This window comes from Vipera berus (assembly GCF_964194415.1).
Source record: "Vipera berus genome assembly, chromosome: 2".
NCBI classification, from domain to species: domain Eukaryota; kingdom Metazoa; phylum Chordata; class Lepidosauria; order Squamata; family Viperidae; genus Vipera; species Vipera berus.
Window position 1 is genome coordinate 198,677,718 of NC_138203.1, and position 27,868 is coordinate 198,705,585.

At 40.1% G+C, this 27,868-nt stretch overlaps 1 protein-coding gene across 2 annotated transcripts in view; it reads right to left on the minus strand.

Annotated features, from left to right (window-relative positions):
- RAD50 (RAD50 double strand break repair protein) overlaps positions 1 to 27,868 on the minus strand; it is a 55,396-nt gene that overhangs the window by 21,235 nt on the left and 6,293 nt on the right. For both annotated transcript variants that reach the window (XM_081316747.1, XM_081316748.1), the window contains exons 4-18: positions 21,860 to 22,011; positions 21,050 to 21,235; positions 20,703 to 20,907; positions 20,022 to 20,150; positions 19,302 to 19,467; positions 13,745 to 13,938; positions 11,466 to 11,672; positions 9,385 to 9,567; positions 8,919 to 9,076; positions 6,883 to 7,058; positions 5,169 to 5,406; positions 4,518 to 4,707; positions 2,494 to 2,620; positions 725 to 918; positions 433 to 543 (exon numbers count right to left, since the gene is read on the minus strand). In XM_081316747.1, coding sequence (XP_081172873.1) covers positions 433 to 543; positions 725 to 918; positions 2,494 to 2,620; positions 4,518 to 4,707; positions 5,169 to 5,406; positions 6,883 to 7,058; positions 8,919 to 9,076; positions 9,385 to 9,567; positions 11,466 to 11,672; positions 13,745 to 13,938; positions 19,302 to 19,467; positions 20,022 to 20,150; positions 20,703 to 20,907; positions 21,050 to 21,235; positions 21,860 to 22,011 — 2,616 coding nt within the window. The remainder of the gene's footprint in view (positions 1 to 432; positions 544 to 724; positions 919 to 2,493; positions 2,621 to 4,517; positions 4,708 to 5,168; positions 5,407 to 6,882; positions 7,059 to 8,918; positions 9,077 to 9,384; positions 9,568 to 11,465; positions 11,673 to 13,744; positions 13,939 to 19,301; positions 19,468 to 20,021; positions 20,151 to 20,702; positions 20,908 to 21,049; positions 21,236 to 21,859; positions 22,012 to 27,868) is intronic.

Genomic DNA, 27,868 nt, shown 5'->3' on the forward strand with positions numbered 1-27,868 from the left:
GATCAGTCTTCCTCTTTTGAAGGTAACATGCATTTTAAGCCTCTTATTATTTGTGATGCTGCAAGAACAAGATAGCAATTTTGCAACCATGTGTTTTCACAATAGGTCTAACCAAGACTGTAGTTATCAATATAAAGTCTTTATGTATGAAGAATGGAGAGAATGTAATAGCTTACTTCGCACCAGAGGCTGTGTTTGGAGTAGACTGCTTCTATAAAGGAAACTTAAGACATGCATTTAAAAAATTGTGAAAATGATGAGAAAGAGATCTGAGTTTTAATTTAACTGTAGGATATATTGTTGGGACTGACCTGAGTGGCTGTCATGCTCAAAAACAATGAGACAAAAAATAACCAAACCCCAAAAATAGCCAATAACCAAAAATAAATTTCCTACAAGAATATATAAACCAACTCAGGGCCAGCAACCAACCTTCTCTTGTGTTATTTTGTAACTTTTATTCTTTTTGTCCAACAACTCTTCTTTTTCTTGCTGTAGTTTTTCCAAAGTTGTTTCCAAAGGAAATAACTGTTCCTTTGCTTCCTGAAAAGAAAAAAAGCACACAACTATTGTCTTTTTTGTTTTAGAAATTTGCTTTTTACCTTTACAGACACATGTAACAACCTTATGATTATTTGACCAAATATATAAAGTTGAACAAAACTGAAACAAGGGAGGAATAGCGATGATAGTCCCGATATTCATTAGTTTTTTGTTTTTTTACCTTGATCTCTCTGTTTAAAGATTGCACTTCGGTTGTTAATTCTACAGTCTGTTCTTCAAGCTGCTGCCGACGCTGCATGCAACTGGAAATCTGAAGTTTCTCAGCTTTGAGTTCATTTACTGTGCATTTTAAATGCTGGACTTGATTTTGTTGGTCTTGCTTAAGTGTCTGCTTCAGTTCAATTTTGCTTGTAACTGCAAGCAAAATGAAAGGGAGTCACTTTTTAATAAACTAGGAAAGAATACAATTAATTGGATGAAATTTAGTCTAAAGTCAGGATGGCAAAGATATGCACTGGAGTATATTGAGCACCTGGTCTGCGACTCCTTAAAGCAGCAACTTCTTTCCCAGGATGACATGGTTGCCGTGTTAAGATTTTGTTTGAATCTGAACCCGAACGATCAAGTAGAGCGCTTCAAAGGGGGACCAAACATATCTAGGTACTTAAAGCAGAAAAGATGTGTCTGCTATTAGGAGTTGCAGACAGTTGCAATGCTTTACTCTGGCACTCCCCAAGTCATGTTTTGGATATTAAATCCAAAGTGTTGCACAATCATACTTAAAGGCTTTGCTTGCTTTTAATATAGCACTACGGGTGGTTCTTGCTTGCCATGACTGGGACCAGCAATTCCATTATTAAGTGATGCACTTGTTAAGCAAGACATCACAAGACCACAACACTTAGGGACTCACTTTCATTGTAGTTGTTAAATGAATCCCCTGTGGCTGTTAAGCATGGCATCATATAACCACAACTTCTGATTTTACTCCTAGCTTCTCCATTGACTCTGCTTGTTGGAAGTTGGCTGTGAAGTGCACAAATGGTAATCAGATCACGTGCCGCAGGGCGCTGCAATGTTATTAAATGCCCACTGATCGCGAAATGCCTGAATCTCAATCAGAGGGACATTGTGACAGTCGTAAGTCCGAGGACCAGTCATAAAGTTATTTTTCAATCCTGTTGTAAGTTTGAATGGTCATTAAACAGGGCAGTTGTTAAGCAAGGACTACCAGTACTGTATTTCTATTGTTAGCTCTCACAGGAAACTTCAGTTATAAAGACTACAGGCTGGTAAAATCTGATTTAACAACTATCATATTTATTCTGATGATATTGTGTGGGATTGTTTGGACAAAGAGATACCTTAAGATTAAATTTAAGTTGTAGTTATTGCAATTAATTGAGACAAGAGGAATTTTAATTACCTACATTCATTATAACATATATATCAAAAATGATTTAACATCCTGATTCAAATTTTTTTTATAGCTGTGCATAAAATTCTTCTTGTAAATTTTAAAAATTAGAAAAAAAAATCCTGGAAATAAAAAAATAGAGACCTGTAAGAGAGTTTCCAATATTTGAGTTAAGAAAAATGTGTTATTACTTTTTATTAGTAAAAGGATAAATTTTAATTTTAGCTGTGCACTTGTAACTATAAGCAGTTTTTTTTCTTAGATTTATATCCTATCTTTTGTTGGGGAGCACAAGATGACACAAATACCACTCCCTCCTCACATTTTTAATTTAATGCAGCCACTCTTAAAACGAACAATTGTTTCTTTTGAATATTGCAAACCATGAGATGGGCAGAATTTAATTTAATTAATAAATAAATACATAAATAAATAAATAGCTTCTTTGGGGGAAAATGATTCCATGTTTCCATTAATTTTGAAAATGTGATTTTAAAGATTTTTGCATAGAAGGACAGTTAAGAAACACGGTTTTAGTTATGAAAATACGATTGCTCCTTGTATGTCATCACCTGTATCCCACTGATGTTTTTTTTCCTGTTTCTCTTGGCTCACTTGTAAAAGAGTCCGGCCCAAATCCACTCCCTGAAGCCTAGCAGCCTGCTGAGCAATTTTTCTTTCAACATCCTTTAGATCAATCTGGGGAAAAAACAAAAAACCAGAAAGAAAACACTGTGAATCTTGATGCGCTTAACGTAGGTCGTCCTCAATGTGCAACTATTGGTTCAGCGATCGTTTGAAACTATGATGTTGCTCAGTGAATATTAGCTTTGACTGGTTGTTAAGAGTTCTGGCCGTCCCACCCTCCCACCCCCACCCCGTGGTCACACGATCCTAATCTGGGTACCTGGCAACCAGCTTGCCCTTACAACCATTCACAGCCCAACCCCCTCGATCACTTCCAGAAATTCAATGGGGAAGCCGGCAGGGGAGGATTGAAAGTCCTGGGCAAAGTCTCCCCCACCTGTGCATCCTATCCCACCCCCTCTGCACTTTTCTGCTCCACTTGCGCACCCTTCCCAGAGTTATACCATACCTTCTTGTCACCCTCATACCACTCCCCCATATCCCTGAATCTCGCTGTGACTACTCATACACCCTTGCACACCCACACTGAGCCTCGCTGTGCTTCTCACACTCTCATTGTGCCTCTCACACCTCCTGCACCTCCCCAACTTTCACCATGCCTCCCTAACCCATCATGCCCTCCCCCACCAGGCAGCAGTCACTTAACTGCCTGTGGGCCTGCTTAGGAGCCGTTTGGGGTTTGCAAGTTCCTGTTGTGATTCAGGGTCAGCCTGTGGGTTCGGCAGTTGGGTCAGACGACTCAGAGGAGGAGGAGGGGGGTGTTGAAGAGCTTGCTGATGAGAGCCCTCAGCCAGGCCCCTCCCACCTGGTCACGACGGAGACCCAGCTGTGTGAGCCTGACAGCGTGGAGGAAGATGACCCACAGCTGGCCCTGTTCAAGGACGCCCGACGCAGGAGGCAGTCAATCAGGAGTAAACAGAGGAAGGCAATGGGGCACCTCGGAAGGAGGCAGAGAGAAGCCACGCCCTAAACTGTATAAAAGGGGAATGCGTGGGAGGGCTGGTTTGCTGAAGGCAACCGCTTGAAAAGCTCCTGTTTCTTGGTTCGTGTCTTGTTTGTTTTTGTATCAATAAATTTGGCAGGCTTAATTCCAGCCTCTTGCCTTCTTGTAAAAGGGGTTGTCCCTGCCTTTTCTGCAGGGCCGGTAGCAGGCTGGTACAGAACAGTTCCTATTGACTTCTCCACTGACTGAGTTGGGGGAAGTTGGCAGGAAATTGCCTCAGCTAATGACTATTAGGGGACGCGGTGGCTCAGTGGGTTAGGACGCTGAGCTTGTCAATCAGAAGGTCGGCAGTTTGGCAGGTCGAATCCCGAGTGCCGCGTAACAGAGTGAGCGCCTATTACTCGTCCCAGCTTCTGCCAACCTAGCAGTTCGAAAGCACGTAAAAATGCAAGTAGAAAAATAGGGACCACTACGGTGGGAAGGTAACAGCGTTCCGTGCGCCTTTGGCATCTAGTCATGCCGGCCACATGACCACGGAGACGTCCTCGGACAAGCGCTGGCTCTTCGGCTTTGAAACGGAGATAAGCACCAGCCCCTAGAGTTGGAAACGACAGCACGCATGTGTGGGGGAACCTTTACCTTTACCTTTAATGACTATAGGATTCAGTTAATGACAGCAACCAGGACTGCAGCGACTGCTCTCACTAAGCAAAGAGATTGCACTTTATGACTGCATCACTTAGCAAGGTAAATTCTGCATCTTAAGTCAAGGACTGGCTTTTAATATATTTGAGGCTCCAGAATATCTATTGCAGATAAACATGGCACATTTATACAGATGTCCCCTGCAACCTCAATTCAAGGATTCCTTCCTCTTATGTGACCAATTGGGGGGGGGGAAAGCTAAATGAACAGACATTCTTTTCCAACAGACTTTGCCGCTTCACGTGTGAAGTATGATAAAGGAAGGTTTTTGTGTGCAAATCTGGTAAGAAGTATCCTTACCTGATCCCTTTCCATAAGTATAATATCCTGCAGGCATGCTTTTGCACTTTCTTCCTCTGTTACGACAGTACCCAAGAGGGTTTCCTGTTCTTCTATATCAGCTTTAAGGCTTTGAATCTCTCTATTAAGAATCTGTAGCTTGTTTCTCAACTCAGGTATTTCTTTTTCATGGAGTTCAGATACTGTTTGCCTTTGTAAGAAACAGAAAATAAAAATGCTTGACGTTTTCTTCTCCATTAATAGCCATAAAGTCAACTTAGTACAACTATACTTGGATTCTAACTTGAATGCTACAATTAGGTTTATTTGGGTTGTGAAGTCCTAAATCTTTCTTTCCCTTAAGTGGAATTCCTCATGGCATATTCTTCTGGAGAAAAAGGGATGAGAAGGAGGAATGTGTCTACTGTTTTCTCCTGAGCCAACTCTGGCCTCCAAATATTTAGGGATCCTTCACAACCACATGGCCACCGAAGCTGTTGAGAAGGGCAACTCATTATCTAAGCCACTGTATTATTTTATGATGGAAGTGATAGAGAATGTTAGTGCCTCATAAGCCAGGAAACGCCTTTAACACGCACATATCAAAACACTGCCTTTCCTGAAAACTTCATTCACTTCTCACAACACAGAACACTGTGATTCCTGCCTCACCTGATAGGCTTTAGAGAAATCATATCATCACGTTTCTTCTCTCTTTTCTTCAGTTCAGATTCTGTTGCCTTCAGTTTGTCTGGAGCAAGGCGCAGTTTGGCTTGAAGATCATTTATGACATCTTGCAGTTCTGCCTCTTTTTCAAAGACCCTCTGACACACCGGGCAACATGACTGGCTTTCGTCTGTTAGTTGTGTGATGAACTGTGAATAAACTGCTGTGGCTCCTGCAAGCATAGCTGTATTGAAAAACAAATGATTTTATAAGACAGAGGGAAGACTGATTTTTTTTATCAATTATCATTTTTCAAATTCATTTTGGCAAAGAGGATTAGCCTTTCTTATTAATGGATGATTGAAGTCAAGAACTTATAACTACTTACCAAAAAACCTCCAAAGCAATTTATTATCAAAGCAAAGATGAACAACAAAGTAAATCAATAAAAACAAAGGCTGAAAGCCAGAATATTTCTTAAATCCAGGGAGGGCCTCCTCAGGGTCCCGCCGGTCAGGGAGTGCCGGCGGGCGATCCCCAGGGGGAGAGCATTCTCGGTGGGCGCGCCTGCCCTATGGAATCAACTGCCTGTGGAACTCCAGATCGCCCCCGACCTTCGCTCGTTTCGCCGGGACCTAAAAACCTGGCTATTTGAGTTAGCCAGCCTGGACTGAGGGATTTTAAGGTTTTAAATTTTAAATTTTAAACTCTTTTGGGGCTATTAATTTTATTTTATTTTAATTTGTACATTGCACTGTTTTAATTTTGCCCTGTAAACCGCCCTGAGTCCCTCGGGAAAAGGGCGGTATATAAATCTAAACAAATAAATAAAATAAAAAAATTGCATCAAGAGTTGCAATTTCTTTTCAATTGAACATTTCAGATAGCCTTTGGTTAGCAAGGGTAACTGGAATCAGAATTTCCATCATTAAGAAATGCAGTTGTAAAGCGCAATGTCACATGACTTATTGATGGCAATCCAGGCACTCTGAGCATTGTGGGCTATTAAGTACCTCCTTGCAACCTTTTCTTGGCTTCCCACAAGGCAAAATAATAGGAAAGAAGCTAAAGTTAATAATAACTAACTTTCTACTGTAACCCACATCGGTTTTCTCGCAGAAGATTTAAGCCCAATTATACAATTAAAACTGGAAAAGTTAAATCCCCTCCCTACCTTTATGAGAGCTTACATTTAAGGAATGACAATCTGAATGCCTGTCCACCTGACAAAAATTAGTTACTAGTAAATCTATTTAAAATAACAGGCAGTAAGTAACACAATGATCCGTTTAAAACAATACTGGAATCTCCATGCTAAGTTTCTATCAAGATTTTCATACCATAATTTAACAAGATTATTGGATGACTTGCACACGGTGTTGGATCTTTGCTCAACTTCAGTGTTCAGTATAAACTTCCTAAACTAAGGAGGGAAACATCATGCTTTTGCCTATTTTTTTTTCTATTCTGATATCCAGCTCTACTATGAATGAAGCTCCTGATATTGTTTTAAAGCAATATCAAACTTGGCCCTTTTATGACTTGTGGATTTCAACCCCCAGAACTCCTCAGGGAGTTGAAGTCCACAACTCATAAAAGGGCAAAATTTGAAGACCCCTGTTTTAAAGCTTACAAGTTACTGGTATAAACAAGTATATAAGGGGAAAAATGAATTTTGTTTTGTATCCTATGGGAGTAGGAAGGAGTTATATAGACTTGCCTCGCTGCTTGGATGCTTTTTCAATATCATGCTGCAGTTTATTAAGATCACTTTCAAAATCTTGACTTCCACAGACATCAAAAAGCTTTTCTTCATATGTGGACAGCTGTTCCTCCTTTTTCCTTAGTTCAGTGGTAATGTGACTTTTGTTTTGTTCTGCTGAAATAAGTTCTTTGCTGAAACATAAGTATTATAATCAGAACTGAGGGTTTTTTAATATATATATATATATATATATATATATATATATATATATATATATATATATATATATATATATATATATATATATATATATATATATATATATATATATATATATATATATATATATATATATATATATATATATATATATGGTTGAAGTGATTTGATTTTCTAGTTCTATTTAAAAGGAAGCTTTTAAAAATGTTCCCTGGGTGGGCATCTGACTACCAAATGATGTTCATCAATTCAAAGCAATTCTATCTATCTTTTTGTTATTTAAGATTGCTCTGGCAGATATGCATGGCTTTCACGCTCTGTAGGACTGTATTATAGGCTTGTGTATTTGTTTCTCTAATTCAGCATATCAGTAACTTCCTTCATTTCCAGGATTACCTCACCCATAATTTTCCATTTTGTATGAACCAAGAAATGCAGTTAGCTTGTAAATTGAGTTATCTTAGTTTGGGGTTTAACCCTAATCATAATTTGCCCAATAAGACTGTCATCAAAAACTAACCAAAAGGATCATACTTTTTTTTTAAAAAAAAACAAGCTTTTTTACACTTTTACTTCAATGAGTTTATAACCTGAAAGGAATAGATGCTTTTGTTTAAAAGAAAATACTCAGAAGAAATTATTCAAACTATTTGCAGGTCAAATAGCATAGGAGGTAAACATTTAAAACTATTGGACAAAGAACAACCCTCTCAACCACATATGTACATGTAAAAGTTTACTTGATAAACCCAATGGGCACAACCACTCAGTAACCCAAATAGTGAATCATAGGGTTTGCCACATTTTACAGGTCTACTACAGCTGCCAAACCACATCTCCAAGTCTGATTCTTCTACTTCCCTCTACCCTGAATCTGTCTCGTCTATTTCCTTCATCAAAGTTCTGTTATAAAGTTTAAACAACCACATGCCAGGCTCTTAAGAACTGCTTTCACCCAAAACAATTTCTTTAACTCTCAGATCTACTAAAGATCACTTACCTATTTTCCCCCTCCCCACCTCTCTGTTGGGCTTTGTGGCAAAGCACGGACTATGGAGTTTTTGTTAAGATTTTTCTAATGTTACCCATATGCTGGCCATTTCTAGTTTAATTTAATTAAATACATTCTCTCTGATGGTCCCCTGATAATGAATGCTCTTACTCAAGCCATTTAGTTTGGTCTCATTACTGCTTAAGTTTCTTTTTTTTTAATAAGTTTATTAAAGGTTTACAAAAATAAAAAAACTAATACAAACTAAAAGAAAAACAAAAAACTGTAAAGTAAAGAAAAGAAAAACAGAGAAGAAAAAAAACATAGGTAGTCCTCAACTTACAACCACAATTGGGTCTGGAATTTCGGCCGCTAAGCAATGCTGTCATAATGTGTAATGTCACATGACCACATAGATTAGCAACAATGATACAGGCAGGCACCGGATTGTTTCCATAACTCCAGATGCATAGATAATTAGGTGGGAAGTGGAGAGAGTCTCAGACAGAGAGTGTGTGTGTGTGGGGGGGGTTTACCACAGGAGGATGGGGGAAGCCCTGAGAGGCTTGCATAGTCTTGTGGGTGAGACATTATACTTTGTAATCAGGTAATTGTTACTTCTGTATTCAGACTTGGTTTCACTTTTGATTGTACCAATACTATGTAACTAATAAACATGTTCTTTAAGGAATTTTCAAGCCTTGGGAGTTCTGCTTTATTCGTCTCTGTCTGTCCGGACCACAACACTGTATTCTGTACTAATGATCAAAAAGTGAAAGACAGATCTAACTAATGTTAATCCCCACACTTCAGTACAGTATCAAATAGAATTAATACTCACTTGAGCTTGGCAAGTTTGTCTCTTGTCTGATTAATTTCTTTAACTTTTGAGTGAAGCCAATCTTCAAGCTGATTTTTGCTTGGAAAAAATCCTAATAAGCAGATTAATTCTTCACTGTGTCTGAATTTAATTTTTCTGATTTGTTCTTCTTTGTCAGCCTTAAAAAAAGAAACAACAATACGATCGCTTAAAAGCAAGAAAGCATTTCCTTGGTCTGTAAATACTGAACTAGCTAAGACTTAATAGCAAAATATATATAGAAAGCTTTAAAGATTTTCAATATTTGTTTGTCATTACAAAATAAACATTGTTTGCTACTTCATAGATGTGGGAAATAATGTTAATCTGAGTACTCCAAATGATGGCTCAGGCATTACATTTGAACTAGCTGTTGCTTTCATGCAAACGAGACATTATCTGTGCTAAATATTTCAAGCATATACGAGTATCCAATAAAATATACTACTTTATCTTTTTTCAGCATATCCATTTGGGTTATAATTGTAGTATTCAGGTTCAGTTGTTCCATCTCTTTATCCAGTTTCCGAAGAGTACTGTCCAAATTTTCCTTTTCTCTTTGCAGTTCTTTAATTTCCATTTCTAGGGTTTCAACGTTGCAATTTTTCTCAGCTTCAGCTAATTCATGTTTCTAAAGAGAAATAAAAAAAGCAGATTTTTTTCCCCTCCTCCATTTAGGTATGCATATTCTAATGCAGGGCTTTTGAACCAGTGGTACACGTACCACTTGTGGTACTTTGCCACATGGCAGGTGGTACATGATTGCTAGCCAAGTGTAGCAGGGAGGGGAATGAGCCTAAGTGAGCCAAGCCTGAGGGAGAGGGAGGGGCAGCTGCAGGACTGTCTGGGCTCGGCAGAAGCACCAGGAACCGGCAAGGCTCCAGCTGATTGGCTCCAGCTGATTGGTGCTTCCAGAAGCAGTTCGGAGTTGGAGGTGAACAGAAAAAAAAGGCGTGGGGGAGAAGAGAGGCTATAAAAGAACGTGGTTTGGGTAGGGGAAGGGGAAAAAAGACAACTGGAAAGGTTTAATCCCTTTAAAGAAATGTAATTAGTTTTACCCCCTTTAATTGAGTCTGTCTGTGGCTTTTAGAAAGTTTTCTTTGAAGATAAACTGGCTTAATAAAAAGCTAAAGCTTTTCTCAATTACCAGAGCCTTTCTGTTTAGGATTACAACATTGTGACGTGACACACCTGAGGCAGCTTAAAGAGGAAAAAAAACGGAGTTTGTATTTCTTTATTTTCTTGCTTTGCACTTGATTCCTGTGTCTTTAAGGGTACAGGGAAGGGATTTTTTGGGGGTGTGTGCATTCTTACTACGCTGTGGAAGAGCTCAGCTACCTCTGGGGTCTACAAATGTAGCAACTTTAAGACCTGTGGACTTCAACTCCCAGAATTCCTCATCCAGCCATGATGGCTGAGGAATTCTGGGAGTTGAAGTCCACAAGTCTTAAAATTGCCAAGTTTGAAGACCCCTGAGCTGGCTGGTAGTGGTGCATATTAATAAACATGGATAAATTCATCATACAACTTGTCAGTGCAAAGGGAAAGTGATTCAGCAAAGGAACAGCCACCAAAGAAATTAAAACTGGTACTTTTTTTTCTTTTTTTCTACAGTTTGTAATATTTTATTAGATTATAGAATAAAATACAAAAGCAAATAGTAGGACATAGTGGGGAGGAAAAAGGGGGGAAAATGAGGGGGAGGAGGGAAAAAGAACATACTTCCTGTTGCAATAGAAGGAAGCATTAACATTAAACCTCAACTTTTTACTTTTCCATAATATTATAAACTAGCCATTTCTATAACAACAAATGAATCTAATCAGTAAAATCCAACCCCCCCCCCTTTTTTTTTTTAGTCATCAAGTTTTTGACACCTTGCTAAGCACTGGTGGTACTCAAATATTGTCATGTTCTAAAAATGGTACAATCTGTGAAAAGGTTGAAAAGCCCTGCTCTAATGAACAGATTAGAACTGTATTCACTGAATTAATGCTAATCCTAGCAATATATACTGGATTGTAGCCAATGAATAAAACATCTCTCAGTCATTATTACCACAATAGCACTCTCCTATGGAAAAAGCATCTGAATATAGAAATAGGTCAGTTCAGAGAAAGGGCTACATTAAGTGTGCCCTTATGAACCAGTGGTACACGTACCACTTGTTATTTTTTTTCACACACGCAGGTGAAAAAAGGTGATGTGCTCAAACTCTTGACTATACCAAAGTAGCCTCTTGTGTTCTGTTCTGATATCCGACATTTAATAAGGTGATAAATAAGAAGATATTTTGGTGGCACCTTCTTCACATATCAACATCAAAGGGAGCCTCAATGTATGGCCTGCTTGGAATTGGGCTGCATGGGGGAGCTGTGAGTTTAATATCTTCCTACTTGGTAAGAATAAATGAGGGAAAACTAGTTTTAGAATGCGGATTTAGAGAGTATTTAGAACAAACCATGGATGCGAAGAGCTATGTTTATCCTTTAGTTTTATCACATATATAGTTTCTTAACCAAGGCTTACTGCTTTTGTAAGTTCTTGATCCAGTTCTAGGAGTCGACTTGAGGATCCTTCAAGCTGATGTAATTCCTGTTTTAGATTCTTTACTTCAACTTGTTTCTTATTCTGAATATCTGACTTTAGGACAATGGTTTTTTCAAGTCCAGTTTTTTTATCCCTTATTTTATCAATTTGTTTCTGCTTCATTGTTTCCTTCTCGCCAAATTCTTTCTGATTAAAAGATAAAATCACAGTTTATTTAAGCAAAGGTTGTAATCTAAACAATATTACAAAATTAGGCCCACGCAAGTGGGTTCCTCTGCAATTAAATGGCATCAAATTAAGTAATATTATACATTATGTACAAATGCTCATATAATTCCCATTTTCCATGTTCTGAAAATAATTCTGTCACTACTGACTCTATGAACAATTATTTAGGGCTAAGTTAAAAAAAAACCTAATCCAAACATAGTAAAATTAAGAAATGCCCCACAATTAATGCTGTTTAATGTTAATATTTTACTATACTGAACCTAACTAAATTTGTGATAACTTATATACATATATGGCCCAAGCTAACCTACCGGTACTATTTATTTATTAATCTACTTTAATGTATATACATTTACTGTTTAAAACAATGTTTTATGTTAAAAAGCCAATAAAAGCCACCAATAAGGACTGAGATAGAATCCCTCTTATACATGCCGTTTGTCTGAAATAAGTGCTTTGCTTTTGGAGCATGGCATGTCGCAAATTAACCCCAGGTTTCTCACCACCTAACTTTGTTGCACTGGCAGATTAACATATCAGGAAAGGGAAATTTGTAATTAATGTGCATATAATACATTTCTCTTTACAGGTAGTCCTCGAATTACGACCACAATTGAGCCCCAAATTTCCATTGCTCAGGGAGACGTTTGTTGTGAATTTTGCTCCATTTTATGACCTTTCTTGACACATTTAAGTGAATCACTGCAGTTGTTAAGTTAGTAACATGGTTGTTAAAGTGAATCTGGGTTCCCCATTGACTTTGCTTGTCAGAAGGTTACAAAAGGTGGTGGTGCTGGTAATGATGATTATAATGATGATGGAAGGGCCCTTGGAGGTCATCTAGTCCAACCCCCTGCTCAGGCAGGAAACCCTATACCATTTCAGACAAATGGCTGTCCAGTCTCTTCTTAAAAACTTCAGTTTTGGGGCATTCACAGCTTCTGGAGGCAGGTTGTTCCACAGGTTAATTGTTCTAACTGTCAGGAAGTTTCTCCTTAGTTCTAGGTTGCTTCTCTCCTTGACTAGTTTCCATCTGTTGCTTCTTGTCCTGCCTTCAGGTGCTTTGGAGAACAGCTTGACTCCCTCTTCTTTGTGGCAGCCCCTGAGATATTGGAGCACTGCTATCATGTCCCCCCATCGCCCTTCTCTTCATTAGACTAGACATACCCAATTCCATGATCACATGACCCTAATACGGCAACTTGGTTCCTTGGTGGAACAGTGGGCTAATGCCTCCTTAAGTAACACCAGCTGCCTGCAATTAGTGCAGGTTCGCATCCCACCAGGCTCAAGGTTGACTCAGCCTTCCATCCTTCCGAGGTAGGTAAAATGAGGACCCAGATTGTTGGGGGCAATTAAGCTGACTTTGTAATAATGCCGTTTGGGGGTGTGTGTGAAAGCCCTAACAAGCAGGCATATACATAGAATGAAGGCTACTGCTAAGCCGCCCTGAGTCTTCGGAGAAGGGCGGGATATAAATGTAATAAAAAAAACTGTCATAAAAACAAGTTAGTTGCCAAGAGTCTGAATTTTGATCACTTGATCATGAGGATGCTGCAATGGTTATAAGTATGAAAAACGGTCATAAGTCACTTTTTTCAATGCCGTTGTAACTTGAAAAGTTTGCTAAATGAATGTTGTAAGTTGAGGACTACCTGTAGTTATTCAAAAATGGTGCCTGTGATATTTTGCTACCACAGAAATATATTGAAGTGAAGAAAAAAACAACAACCAGAAAAAGCAAAACCCAAGACTTTGTTCTTACTGGTTATTTTTTCTTACGTCTGCCAAATATAATGCCATCCCTACTTCCTACTATCTAGTTCACTTTTCTCCAGTTATAACCAAAAAGAAAACGGTATACACTATCACTGACTGATGTGAATTTTCCTACAACTTACTATTTAAGTGTACTTTAAAGAAATATGTTTTTATTTACATCCTAATCTCACTGCAACTTGGAATACAGAGATTTTCCTATTTTAGACCAACTGAGCCTTTAAAAATGTACAAATTCAAATATTTACCATTAAATTATTAGCAGTTTCTATATCTTTGTCCTGTCTCTCTTTTACCAGCCTCTGAAAACTATTGATTTGTCTTTCATTCAAAGGTGCTCTTTCAAATCCTTCCAATTCCAACTGAGCTGCCAAAGACTGAATTAACGAATCTCGGGTTCTAATATGCTGCTGGTAACGATCTGCTTGTAACTGAAGACGACCTTCGCAGAAAAAACAGAGAGTTTAAACATATATGTATTCAAGGTTTTACAGGACTGTTGATCAGATTAAAGAAACGGTAAACTGTTATCTACATATAAATAGAAAAAAAAACACTACTTGTGTAATCATCAAGTAAAATTAATTCTGTGGTGGAAAAAACCAACAATTGGAAAGTCCAAATTGTACCGTGTTTCCCCGAAAGTAAGGTCTACCCCGAAAATAAACTCTAGCTTGATTTTTGGGGGGTGGGCCTAATATAAACCCTACTCCAAAAATAAGCCCTAGTTTCGGGGTGAGGCATACACCTAAAAAATCAAGCTAGGACGGGAGTGGGGTGTATGGAGCTGCCCCCACACACCCCGCACCCAGGCCTCTCCTCGCCGGCCTACTTCTTCTGCGGCGTCCTCTGCAGCCAGGCCTGTATTTCTCAGTCACAGGCCTTTCCAGAAAGCCACTGTAGCCAAGAACGAAGCGATGGATTCAATCCATCGCTCGATTCTGCAAGACCTCTGCAGCCGAGGATCAAGCTATGGATTCAATCCATAGCTCAGTACTCAAGAGAAGTAGAGAAAGAGGCGGGTCGCACCCAGGAAGAGGGGGTACCCCTGAGAGTGAATAAGGCTGTGCTAGTATAGCAAAGGCGAGCCATAGGCGAGCTGTGCTAGTATAGCAAAGGCGAGCCATAATTGTTCATAAGGTCCAGCAATAGGCGATTCCATGTTTGATCAGGAGGATTTAAAGTCAGAAAGTGGGCAGATATCCAGACCGTCAAACCAGCTCCACTGCCACTCAAGCTGGTTAAATCTCCGGAGCAGGTCAGCCAACGTCCTCTCACGACGGTTATAGGCCTGATCCGGTAAGCGGCTTGGAATATACGCCCAGGGTAAGGCATACCCCCATAGGTCTCTCACCTCTAGGGGGGTAGCCGATGGAAAGTGGTCTTACGGAAGTGGTGGTCTTACGGAAAGGCCTGACTACAAAATGCTGGCTGGAATGCAGCTACAGAATGAAGCTGCTCCTTCGGCCGCAGAAGAAGTGGACCTGCTGGGTGATGCTGGCGATGCCAGAGGTAAGACATCCCCCCAAAATAAGTCCTGGTGCTTCTTTTGGAAGCAAGGAAAAAATAATAATCAGACCCGGTCTTATTTTTGGGGAAACACGGTAGTTAATTAATTTCAAAGCTATCATATTACAGTGAATTACTGGTTTGTTGTACCTAGATGAAGAGTAAGAGACACAGGACAAGAGAGATCTTAAACAACAACATAGTTCAAGGTGTGTGTATATACACAAGCAGAAGGTCCCAAATAAAGAAAATATAGCTTTATAACTGATAAGGAAACAGGACAGTCAAGAAAGAAGACACAAAGATCTTTCATAATGTAACCATGAGCACATTCCTTAAAATTCAACGTAACAGCTTTAATATATTAGCTATGATTGTTATTCGTAACAGACTGACACTGTGTTTATAACTAGAAATTTATATACTGTAGCATATTATATATATAATTAATTTCCCTTAATTCTTTGTTAGCAATTTAAAATTTACACAAATATGAGCTGTCACCGGTGTGACTACTGCCTGTCGATGGCCTTCAGGATAGGCTGACACAGGAGATAAAGATTTGTCCCATGTTTGGGGCCTAGCAAGGTAATCCAATAGTTAACAAGCATTTGTCATATATATATACATGGGAAGGCTTTTTGAGGAGGGGTCTCACCACCGCTTCTTTCAAGGCTGCGGGGAAACTGCCCTCTTTCAATGAAGCAGTAATCACTGCATGGATCCAGCCTCGTGTCCCATCCCGAGCCGCATAAACCAGCCAGGAGGGGCACGGGTCCAATAAGGACATAGTGGAGCTCAGCTTCCTCATGATCCTGTCTACCTCGTCCAGAGTCACAGGATCGAACTCTTCCCAGATAACATCAAGACTGTCCATGTTCTCATCGTCAGATTCTGCCCAGTCGGAATCCAGACCGGTCCGGATCCGAGCGATTTTGTCCAGCAGATGTTGGCTAAATTCCTCGGCACGACCCTGTAAGGGATCCTCCTTCACCTCTTGATTAAGGAGGGAGCGGGTCACCCTAAACAGGGCGGTCGGGCGATTATCTGCGGACGCGATAAGGGTAGCAAAGTAATTAGACCTTGCCCTCCTCAACGCCGTGAGATAAGACCTCGTAAAGGACCTTAGTCGCGATCGGTCGGATTCGGATCGGCTGGATCTCCAACAGCTCTCTAGGCCCCGTCTCCGACGTTTCATCTCCCGGAGCTCCGTAGAAAACCATGGAGCCCACTGGGATCTGCACCGGGTCAGGGGCCGCATGGGTACAACTCGGTCGAGTGCTTCTGTGGTTGCCTTTTCCCAGGCTTCCACCATGGCATCGGCCGAGCTATGAGCAAAGGAGGCAGGTGGGGGTCCAAGCGCTGTTTGGAACCGCCCAAGGTCCATTAGCCGTCTGGGGCGGTACCATTTCGTTGGTTCAGTAACCCCACGACGGGGAGTGGCAAAGCGGAAGGTCAGCCGCAGGAGATGATGATCTGTCCATGACAGGGGCGTAACAATTGGGGAACCCCCACCCAGATCATCTAACCACTGTCCAGATAGGAAAATCAAATCAAGCGTGTGACCTCCTACATGAGTCGGGCCCTGGATTACCTGCGTCAGGTCCATGGCCGTCATGGAAGCCATGAACTCCCGAGCCAACTCAGATGATCCCCCCAGGGATGGTAGGTTGAAGTCACCCAAGATCATAATTTTGGGGAACTCAACCACCAGTCCCAAGAGGATGACAAGAAGCTCGGGAAGAGCTGCCGCTACGCGACTAGGTGAAAGGTACACTAGCAGCAAGCCCAACTGAGCCTTAGGGCCACATCTTAGGAGGAGAGACTCACACCCGGCTATTTGGACAACAGTGGCCTCCCGCGGATATAGGTTCCCCCTCACCGCTACTGCCACTCCCCCGCCTCTTCCCTGAGCCCGAGGCCTGTGTAGCACCCGGAAACCTGGTGGGCAAAAATCCACCAAAGGGACACCACCCTCTGGTCCTAACCAGGTCTCCGTAATGCAAGCCAGATCTGCATATTCTCCCTCAACCAAATCTCGGATGAGAGGAGCTTTATTGACTACGGATCTGGCGTTAAGATATACAAGCCTGAGCTCAGGTGGTTGTTTATCTTCGCTCCCGGAACCACGGGCCGAAACCAAAGGGTCGGAGCGCATCACCGCTTGAAGATAGCGGGGACGCACTCCCGGATGTTGATGCGGCCCTCTGTTCGTACACCTACTGCCATTCCCTACCGTCGTGGGAATAGGTAATCCCACACCCCGCTTCGGGGCCCCGGGGGTAGCTAGTCCAAGCTCCATCTCAGCGTGATCAATCTCAGGCCTGGCCTGAATAGCGGTTGGTGGACACCCCCCAGTATCCAACCGAACCTGTAATCCCTCCCCTCTCCCTAACCCCACAAAAAATTTAGCTAAAAAATAAACCAGGGATCTCTTATTGGATTTATATTGGAGGTCCCTGTCCCTGCCCAACCATCTCTCGGGGTCCCAATGATTGGGTCCGTCATCAAGAGAAGTAGAGAAAGAGGCGGGTCGCACCCAGGAAGAGGGGGTACCCCTGAGAGTGAATAAGGCTGTGCTAGTATAGCAAAGGCGAGCCATAATTGTTCATAAGGTCCAGCAATAGGCGATTCCATGTTTGATCAGGAGGATTTAAAGTCAGAAAGTGGGCAGATATCCAGACCGTCAAACCAGCTCCACTGCCACTCAAGCTGGTTAAATCTCCGGAGCAGGTCAGCCAACGTCCTCTCACGACGGTTATAGGCCTGATCCGGTAAGCGGCTTGGAATATACGCCCAGGGTAAGGCATACCCCCATAGGTCTCTCACCTCTAGGGGGGTAGCCGATGGAAAGTCTAAGCCTCTCACAGTGACTTTATACCCGGGTCTTTCTGAGTCCTTTGGGGGAATGGCAGACAGAGGGATTGAGCAGCTATTGGTCAAAGGCAGAGCAGTCAGTTGAATAATAAAATGGAAAGGTCTTCTGGCTGCACATATTGTTTTCCGTATCAGGAGAGGGTTGGGTGATAAGTGTAACCAAAATCGGCTGGGATGGACTGAATCCAAAAGATGTAACAGAAGAAATGACAGAGATTTGACCAATTATTTGACAAGATAAGAGATGGTATTGAAAGTGGATTTATAACTGACAGACCAGGAGAATGACTTAGAAAAGGACATTCCACTGGATTTACAAAAGAAATTGGCTGAGGCTTTCAAATTTTAAAGGCAAACAAAAATGACAAACCAAGAAAGTAATTTGAATATTTTTTTCCTACTGGATTTACAAAGAAGGCTTGTTAAAGAAGAACTACAGTATATGAGATGGGAGGGAAAAAATGAAAGAAATAAAATCCTACAACAATATTTGAATGAACTAAAGATTAAGACTTAAAAGTAAAAAGGATTATAAAGTTGGCTTATTTGATCAAGGTTGAAACAAGGTAGATTGTTACTTCTGGCAATCTTTTATGAACTTTCTGATGATACCAGGACTGAAAAGATGATGTTTCATGGATTTGTTCACAGATAAAGAGATGGGATGAAGAGATAAATGTTTGTAACCTTACAGGAGGTGAAGAATCACAAAATTTATGCTTGTTGTGATCAAGGTTGGAAGTCACTTCTTTATATACTACTTTTTATTATACATTTTTCTTTCTTCTTTTTCTTGCATTTTTACTTTCTTCTATGCTTTTTAAGTTTAGTTTTTATTAAATTTTACTACTATAATCAATGTTTATTTATTTATTAAACAAATGTATACAGTCACCCAACACATGGTGACTACGTGTGGGTTACAAAAAAATCCAAAGCATAAACTGATATAGTGCCACCTCTCACCCACTCCAAAAAGTATAATCATACCAATCATTTAATTTTATATGTATCAGCCTCCAACTTAGGGGTCTTCTGGAAAAGTAACAAGTTGGGGGCCAACCTTATGTCTGAGGGGATTATATTCATTCCAAAGAGAGAGAGAAAGCGATCACTTTTTCTTTTTCAGACCCTTTTTCTTGGTCCCCCCCCCCCGATTTCCCTAATAGATAGGACCCACAACATGTTCTGCCCTCCCACCCTGGTGGGTCAAGTAGATTTAACTGGGGAGAGGCAGTCCTTCAAATAACCTGGTGCCAAGCCATGTAGGGCTTTAAAGCCAGCATCTTGAATAGCACCTGGAAGCAGATCAGTAACCAATGCAGCTCCTGCTAAAATCTTTATAAGTTATATATAAAATAAAAAATACTCGTATCAATTTCACTACTATCATGCACTAAAAGGTTAACAAAAATGTACCTTGTTCAACTAGTAATTCTGATTTTTCTTTATTAAATCTTTGGCATTCTTTGTTTACTGCCTCCAGTTCTCGCTGACACTCCACAAACCGCTTCTCCTTTTCTCTCACGGTTTTCTGATGGTTTTGATACATCCTTCTAAGTTGCTCATCGCTTCCTTGGAAAACCTAACATTGCAATGTAGGAGAGAAAAAAACTTTTAGAAATAATGTATCTTTTTCAGAGTGGGAGTCTTGCAAAGGCCAAAGACGATATGATGTAAAGAAGTAGATGATTATGACTCCCTTTACTAAACTAAAAACCTAACCCACAAGGCCGCATTGTTGCCACGAAGACTGACAAATACCGCGGTGGGCTGGGAAAACCTTTTTCCTAATCTAGCTCTCATCTCAGTTCTGAATGTTGCTGTACCGCTTACCTGTGGATTTGCTCACTAAAAACATTGCAATAGTAATAGCATATGCAAGAGGGATGACTGATCATAAACAGAACAGCTGCTGGGAACAAAAACCTAACCTTTACCATTGGGTCAGCATAGCGTTCACATGCAGTAGCACCAATGATGGTACCTAGTTTGGGTAATGAAATGTCTGAAAGAAGACAACCAAGCTCAGGGAGCACCAAGGACCTCTCATTTCAACCCTGAGCTACAAATGTTCTTCATTGGTAAATGCAGTTTATGTATTCTACTTCATGCAAACATAAAACAATACAAGCAAACCTTCTCCATTTTTTCTTGCAGGTCTTGATTATCCCTTTCCATCTGCTTTCTCCGACTTTCCAGAGCTTTGCTTTCATTATCAAGTCTCATCACTTTTACAAGATTCTGTTCTATTTCCATCAAAGAGTTCTGAGAAAGGAATAAATATTTAATGTAAAGAAGCTGCATAACAATTAGGAGGGATGATAAAACAACCTTGTAAATAAAGCCCGTGAAGGAATTAGCCATTTGGGCTCTCAAGAAGGAAGCAAGCAAAGCTCTCTCCCATCTTCAACCACCACATTTTTAAGGTGGGCATGGAGCTCAGGCTGCCATCTATACGAATAATAATAATAATAATAATAATAATAATAATAATAATAATAATAATAATAATAATAGGAAGTAGTAGTAGTAGTAGTAGTTGGAAGGGACCTTGGAGGTCATCTGAGGCAGGAAAATCTATACCATTTTGGAGAAATGGCTGACTAGTCCCAACTTTCAAATATCCAATTTTGTGTTTTTTAAAAAAATATATTCAACTTAATGTTCTCTTCATGCTTTTTCATGTTTCATTAATTAAGCACACCTTTAAATTAGGGTGACAATTTGGAATCAGCGACCAAGCTGAAATAAAAAGTTTCAAGTTGCCAGCTCTGAGGACACATCCATTTAATCAATGTATTACAGATAGTAAATCACCTTCAGAGGCTCTAGTTGGTTTTCAATATGTCTGACATTTTCTTTGGAGGCAGCTAACTGAGTTTCCCTGCCAGTTAGCTGATTCTGGATCTCCTGTGCCTTTTCTTTATTCTGCTTCAAGTACTTCAGCTCCACCTGACATTCTTTCACCCGCTGCCCTTGCTTCAGGCGCACCTGACGAAGCGTTTCCAAAGCCTTAATATACCTTTTGGAAAGGAAAATGTAGGGTGATTTTTAACTAAAATTGTATCTATAACTTCCATAGACAACCTTTTATTAATTCAATATTAAAGGTTATTTGACTCATTTTAATCTTTCTTACTCAAGAAGGCACAAGTATAGATTACCTTGTCGCTGAAAAGATCTCATCGAATTTCTGTTTCAGGGCCTTTCCTTCACTTAGAGGCCAGTTGGATTCTTCTTGATGGCAGAAAATGACATTATTAATTACAGACTTAGAAACTCCAAGGGCAGCAATCATCTCTCGGTCGATTTCCGCGCACTTGGAGCTCAGACTGACTTTCTCCCCATGCCTGTATGAACATAGGCACAAAAACACAGCAAGTGAATGCTAAATATTATACACACAATTTTCTTATTTTTTTGTGTGGGTTTTTTTTTGGTCACTTCAAATCAGTGTTGACTGCTATGATTGCCTGGACAAATCCTTGCAGATTTCTTGGTAAGATATTTGACGGTGGCTTAGCGTTACCTTTTTTTCTACGGCTGACAAAGAACAACTAGCTAAAGTCATCCCATTGGCTTCGTGCCTAAGGCAGGACTAGAACTCACGGTCCCTTGTTTTATTCCATATATTTCATGACTATTTGATTTTTTATATTCTTACGTTTATTGTTTTCCAATATATCATATATAAGGACACTACAGCTCTTTTCAATATCAGAGAAGAAAAACATACATTGTTATATTATTTGCTCAGTTAAATCAATGTAATGGAAAAGAACAGGAAGCATCAAGTAAAATAAACATATTTAGAAAAGATTCCAATCGCAACTTGGTACAAGATTACAATTCTTTTGGTGGCATGTAAAAATAGAAGGTACATCTATACTTTATTATGAGACATACAATTACACTTATGCACTGATATAATCCCAAGATCACATCCAATTTAAAAAATACGATAATTCACTCACTTTATTCTTGTAATTATTCCTTCAAGAGTTTTAAATTCTGTCTTCTTTCCTTTCTGAGAACATACCATGGACCGCTGAACAGCAACAAGCTCTCCATTAACATCATGAAATTGAAGTCTTATCTGAGCTCTGACATCTGTTTCATTGGCAACCTGTGGAAAATGCATTTAAGAATTGGTTCAGCTTGCTTACAGGTCCAGGAAGACCAATGGTTTCTTCCCGTAAATCACCTCTTTAACCATGTTTATTTATAATAAAAGTGGAGGCAGAGATTTAAAAGTTGTTTTCTGGATATTGGACATTGACGATGGACTGAATTTCCTCTATTTCCTCTCCAGAGTTGAGGGGCTCTTTTTGAACAGATTTGAGACACACAAGGAGAAGCACGAGGACAAGAAACCTTAGCCGATACTTTATTGCATGAGAAAATCATTGTCAGCTGCATGCAAGCAAATCTGAGGATGAAAACAAATCTTATAGAAAAAAACATCCCAAAGAAGGCTAATGAATTTTTAAAAATCCTAAGGAAGTTGTCATGAGAACAGAATTGTAAAGGTATGTGCGCTGATGAAATTTCCATCTGTCAATTACAAAAGGACACATTGCCTGGATCTGCACATATAGTATGCCAAACACCAACTAAGAACTGGCAGCTGTGATTTCACATTTCTGTGTCTATGGTAATATTTTGTATTTTTCCAACGGATTTATAATGCAATTTTTCTGGTGAAAAACATTTTAATCCATTGTTTACATTTATGCTTAAATATGCTCTTCAAATAGGGACAGTGCAACTCAAGGCACAACATAGAAAATAACAATTGTCATTTTTCTTGAAATAGGGTGTAGTTATCCCAGACTCCAAAAGACCCTTTTGATTTCTATATTAAAAGTTATACAGTTTTGCATTCTTGAGTTGTAGTGATAAATCTCTTTACACTTGTATGTAACAAGACTTGTTTTTTATAATTGTCCTTGCTTCAAGATAAAACCTCTGCCTTTCCCCAATTATAATTATGAAGTCTGCATTCCTGTGATAAACCTTTGTCCCCTGCTTCATTTATAACAAAACTTGTCTTTTATAATTGTCCATGTTTCAAGTTATGTTTCAAGTTATGTTTCAAGTCATGCCTTTCAAGTCATGCCTTTCAAGTCATGCCTTTCAAGTTAAGATATGCCTTCTTGACTGATGACAACCCTTGTATTCTCTGTTAGCATTTGTAATATGATAAGCTATGCTTTATTGTTTCCTGTAATGACCTTTGCTCTCTTCATTAGCAGTTGTATGCAATGAGTTATGTTTTTCCTTTGACCTTCCATGAGTGTGTTTCCCCCCTCCCAAATGAAACAGCATAATAAAAGGAGGGTGTGTGGAGCTGTTCGGGGGCAGACCATCCACCCCGGGCACTCTGTGCTCTCTCACCTTGAGCAAACTTGTATTGGTGCCTCAGTTTGTCCTAGGACTCTGCCTCTGAACCATCGCAGTTCCCAAGTGTGACCGTTGGAACGTCCGGCACACTGGGTCGGTGGCAAAGGGCAAGATCCTTCCATATTCAAGGTGTTCACCCTTGCGAGGGTCCCTCTAAATTCTCACCCCTGTTACGGGGCTCTAAGAGTTGAGGTCAGAACCCTGACCGGTCGCTCATCGCAACAACTGGGGGCTCGTCCGTTGGATCGCGGCTTCAACTCCACAGTACGACTCCTGTCCAGGGGTGTACTGCCTGCACTCCTGTTCTCACGCACCTCGGAGAAGGCTTTTACTCGTGAGTAACCGGCTCCCCACTTTTCAAAGTTTCGTCAGGTCATAGGGACAAACTTTTTAATATAGTGCAGAAGGCTAATTTTGTTCAAAAACACAATGGCACCATGGTCCATCTTGTAGGAAAGAGACTTTTAACAAAACTTTTACAATATATTAACAAAAATTGTCCGGCTTATCCGGAATCAGGCACTTTGTCTGTTATAACCTGGGAAAAGCTAGGTAAATATCTTCACAATCATCCCAGGGCGCCTGCTGACATTTTGTCTGCATGGCAAGCAGTGATGGCAGCATTAAAACTCTTGCCATCTCCTTTAGATCTGACATCTTCTACCTCTAAACCTCTTGATCACTCTTCTGATCTTCTGCCTTCATCCGTGCCGCCCCCACCCTATGAAAAATCAGAGAAACTTCCTCCTATTGCTGTGCATGTCCCCCCCTCTGCTCTGCCTCCGGAGAATCTTCCTTCTACTCTTTGCCCTGCTGTGCCTGTCTCTCCCTCTGACAAAGAGGAAAAAGCCTCTGAGCTTGTTGCCATTAACCCCCCCCCCTCCCCCCTTCCCTCCTCCTCCTTCTCCAAATCTCTCTCCTCACTCAAGAGGCACCTTTTGTTCACTTTATGCTTGCAGCTCATGGCACCGGGACATTTCTTTTCCTCTTAATGCTTCTAACCTCTCTGAACTTTTCACTGATTCTCTTTTTCATTAAGCCTTTTCAGTTTGTCATCTTGTTATCTTGTTAATTTTTTGCCGCCACCAGCAGCCGGAGGTTAACCAATCCACCCTTGCATCATGAATTGATCAACTATGTGTAAGGATTTTTAATAAGTATAGGTAAGCTAACATGGTTTTGACTCTATCACAATATCTTGTTTGGGAATCTGAATATAAATAAAAAAGAAATAGAGAAAAATTCTTGCTGGATTACCTCAAGGAGTAAATAGGGATCAATTATTTGGCACGGGACAATTCATTACTAATGACCAACAGGCTCAAAGCCCAAGGGAGGCTTTTAATTTGAAGGGGCTTTAGCAGCTTTCCACAAGATATCCTCACGGAAAAGCTAAAATGTCTTTTGCAAAAGTTTATCAAGATCCCAATCAGGCTTATTCAGACTTTGTGGATAGATTGCAGGAAGAAAATACAAGGCAAATAGACAATGAATATGCCCAAAATGAACTCCTGTTAAAATTGGCTTATGTGGGGCTTGAAAGAGCCTCTTGGGGCGAGCTGTTCTCAGTAAAGTCCAGGGGCGCGCCTGTTGATTTCAACTGCCTGGACCTGTCTGAGATCTAGCTAGCTCTTTGGATCATTGTTTTGGCCTAAAAACCCCAAATTGATATGTGTGTTTTGTTCTGTTTTAAATAAATGTTGTTTTATATGTGTGTTTTGTTCTGTTTTAAATAAATGTTGTTTTAATAGTATGTGTGTATATATGTCTGTCTGTGTTGTTCTGTGTTATTTCCAAGACTTGGAAGAGGGTCAAAATCCTCTCTGATAACACCAAACAAAAAGGCCTTATTTAACAATGTATGGTTTGTCTGGAGAAAGTATGAAATGGAATTTTTGTATGTGAAATTGTTTATGCAAGCAGTCAGAATGGAAGTGAATGAGTTAAATTGCTGATATGTAAATGTGAGTGTGTGTGAAAGGAACAGTAAACTACAGATTTTATTGTTGTAAAAGCCATGGATGATGTGTGAGAGTAAATGCATGTAAAGGAGAGCAAACTATTTTTATTTTTTATTTTTTTTTGGTGGTGAGATTTTTGTAAAGTTTCTTTTACTCCCCCCCAACCCTGCTGTGTTACTTTAAGAGTGAGAAAGGGAGAGACAGCCAGAAGGAGGGGGGGGGTGGCTGGTCCTTTTAACCATTTTTTTTCTCTGCTTAGAATTCCAGTCTGAGAAAGGGGGGTGGATGTGAAACTTGATGCCCACTCTTGCAGTTTCAGCTTGCAATTTTTTTTACTCGAAAGAGGAGAGATTCTTTGTTGGAGAAGTTTTTGGAATTCTTTGAGTTTTAGTTAAACATCACCCAAAAGAAATTTTTGAATTCTTTGAGTTTTAGTTAAACATCACCCAAAAGAAATTACTCTGATCTTTTTGTGGAGTTGTTTTTTGTTTTTTGTTTTTTTGTTTTTGATGTTTTTGTGTCTGTGTGCAGGACACATTGATAGAAGGTGATATCTGGGAGAATTTCCCTCCCTTAATCAGCACTAGCCTGTGGATTTTATGCCTTACAACAGGCTCTGAGATTGTTAATACAGGAAAGGAGGAACATATACACTGACTCCAAATATGATCATGGAATATTCAATACTTTTGGAGAAGAGAAATGTAGAGGATTGATTAATAGCTAAGAGAAACAGTTGGCTCATGCAAAAGTTGATAGAAGCTGCAGAAGTTAGGCCAGAATGGCAGAAGGGCAGTGAATGAATAGATAATAGAAGGGAGAAACAGAAAAGTGGTTTTTAAGTTGGTTTGCACAGATCTGTGAATTGCATGCATGAATTGTATGCTTTAACACAAGCCTTAGAATGCTGAAGGAACAAGAATGTACTATAGAAATAAACATGGGCAGTAGAAGAAAGTGAGAGGTGGATGTTGCATGATGGGAGTCGGATGTTCCTTTTGCTGCTATTATTTTAAACACGCCTGGACTATTTACTGCTGCTATTGTTCAACGTGCTAACCAATTGAAAATTTTGGAGTGGATTCATTTATCCCACACGCCCAAAGTTTCTATTTTAACCAGAGAAGCATAATTAGCTCAATTGATTTTTAAAATCTGTCACCGAACGAAAGCCTTGATTGGGCTGGAGATAGACACTCTTTTTGTGCCTATGTCTTTGCAAATTTGGGAATCATTTTTTCAAACCTCAAGTGAATTGCAATTTTCCTTAGCTGATTGGCATGGCAAGGTTTCTTGCCACCCACCACCCGATTAACCAAGCAAACAACACCCCAGCGGTCAGCTCAAAAAGCTGAACTGGCTGCTTCAATTTTGGCTTGTCAACTTTTTTCCTTTCAACCTTTGAATCTTATTGTGGATAGCTTTTATGTTTATCACACAATTCAAGTGATTTATGGATCTTATTTATCCCCCTCCATTCAACCAGATTTGTTACAACTTTTTTTAACCTTGCAAAATTTGCTTTTTGAACACCAACATCCTGTTTTTGTTGCTCACATTCGTAGTCATCAGCCTTTTCCAGGTTTTTTTTTTGCAAGAGGGAAACAATTTTGCAGATCAGGCTGCCTCCGGACCTTCAGCCTGTTCCTTGCAACCCCTCACCCCCTGGGAAAGTCATTCATATTTTCATCAAAATTCCAAAGCTTTGCAAAAGCAGTTTGGCTCATCATGGCTACCCCCCAAAGGAGAGAAGCCACTAAACATGTCATTAATCATTGTATTCGGACCTTTGCAGTGCTGGGATGTCCAAAAGAACTCAAAACAGATAATGGCCCTGCCTACAGCAGTCAAGCCATGGCACAATTTTGTCATCATTGGCAAATCACACACAAATTTGGAATTCCATATAATAGCCAAGGCCAAGCCTTGGTGGAAAGGGCTAACCAAACCTTGAAACATGCTTTAGATCGTTATAAAAATCAGAACAGGGGAAAACGAAACCCCAACCTCCCAGCAGTGCAAAAGACTCTTAACCTTTGCCTCTACACTCTGAACTTTTCAAACTTCACTGGCCATCCCTTAACCACAGCTGCAAAGCAGCATTTTTCTTCTTCTTCTTCTTCTTCAGATCTCCCTAAGACACAGGTTTGGTATCGTCAACTTCCAGACCTAACTTGGAAAGGCCCTGCAGACCTTCTCACTTGGGGAAGAGGCTACACAGCTGCTCAACTGCCAGACAAAGTGCTGTGGATCCCAGGTCGCCACGTTCACCCGTATCATGCCTCCACAAACACAACTGCAGAACCCATTAAAGATGACAGCATGGTTTGTGACTTTTTTCAGCTTTAACACCACTGACTGATGCCACTAAAACACAATTCCATCTGAAAGCTAACCCCAGACGTAAAAGTCTTGCCGCCTCTCACACCTTTGACATTGGTTCCAGTCAAAAATGACTCCTTTCACACTGTTTTTGCCCATCGCATGGACCTAGAAGGAACAACCTGTTGTTAACGAGTCTACCATCATCATCTATGTGAACTCTGTAGCTCATGTTCCTGTCCAAACTTGAAATGGTTTCAACTTTCAGGAATTACTTAGCTCCTGGTTTCCCAAATT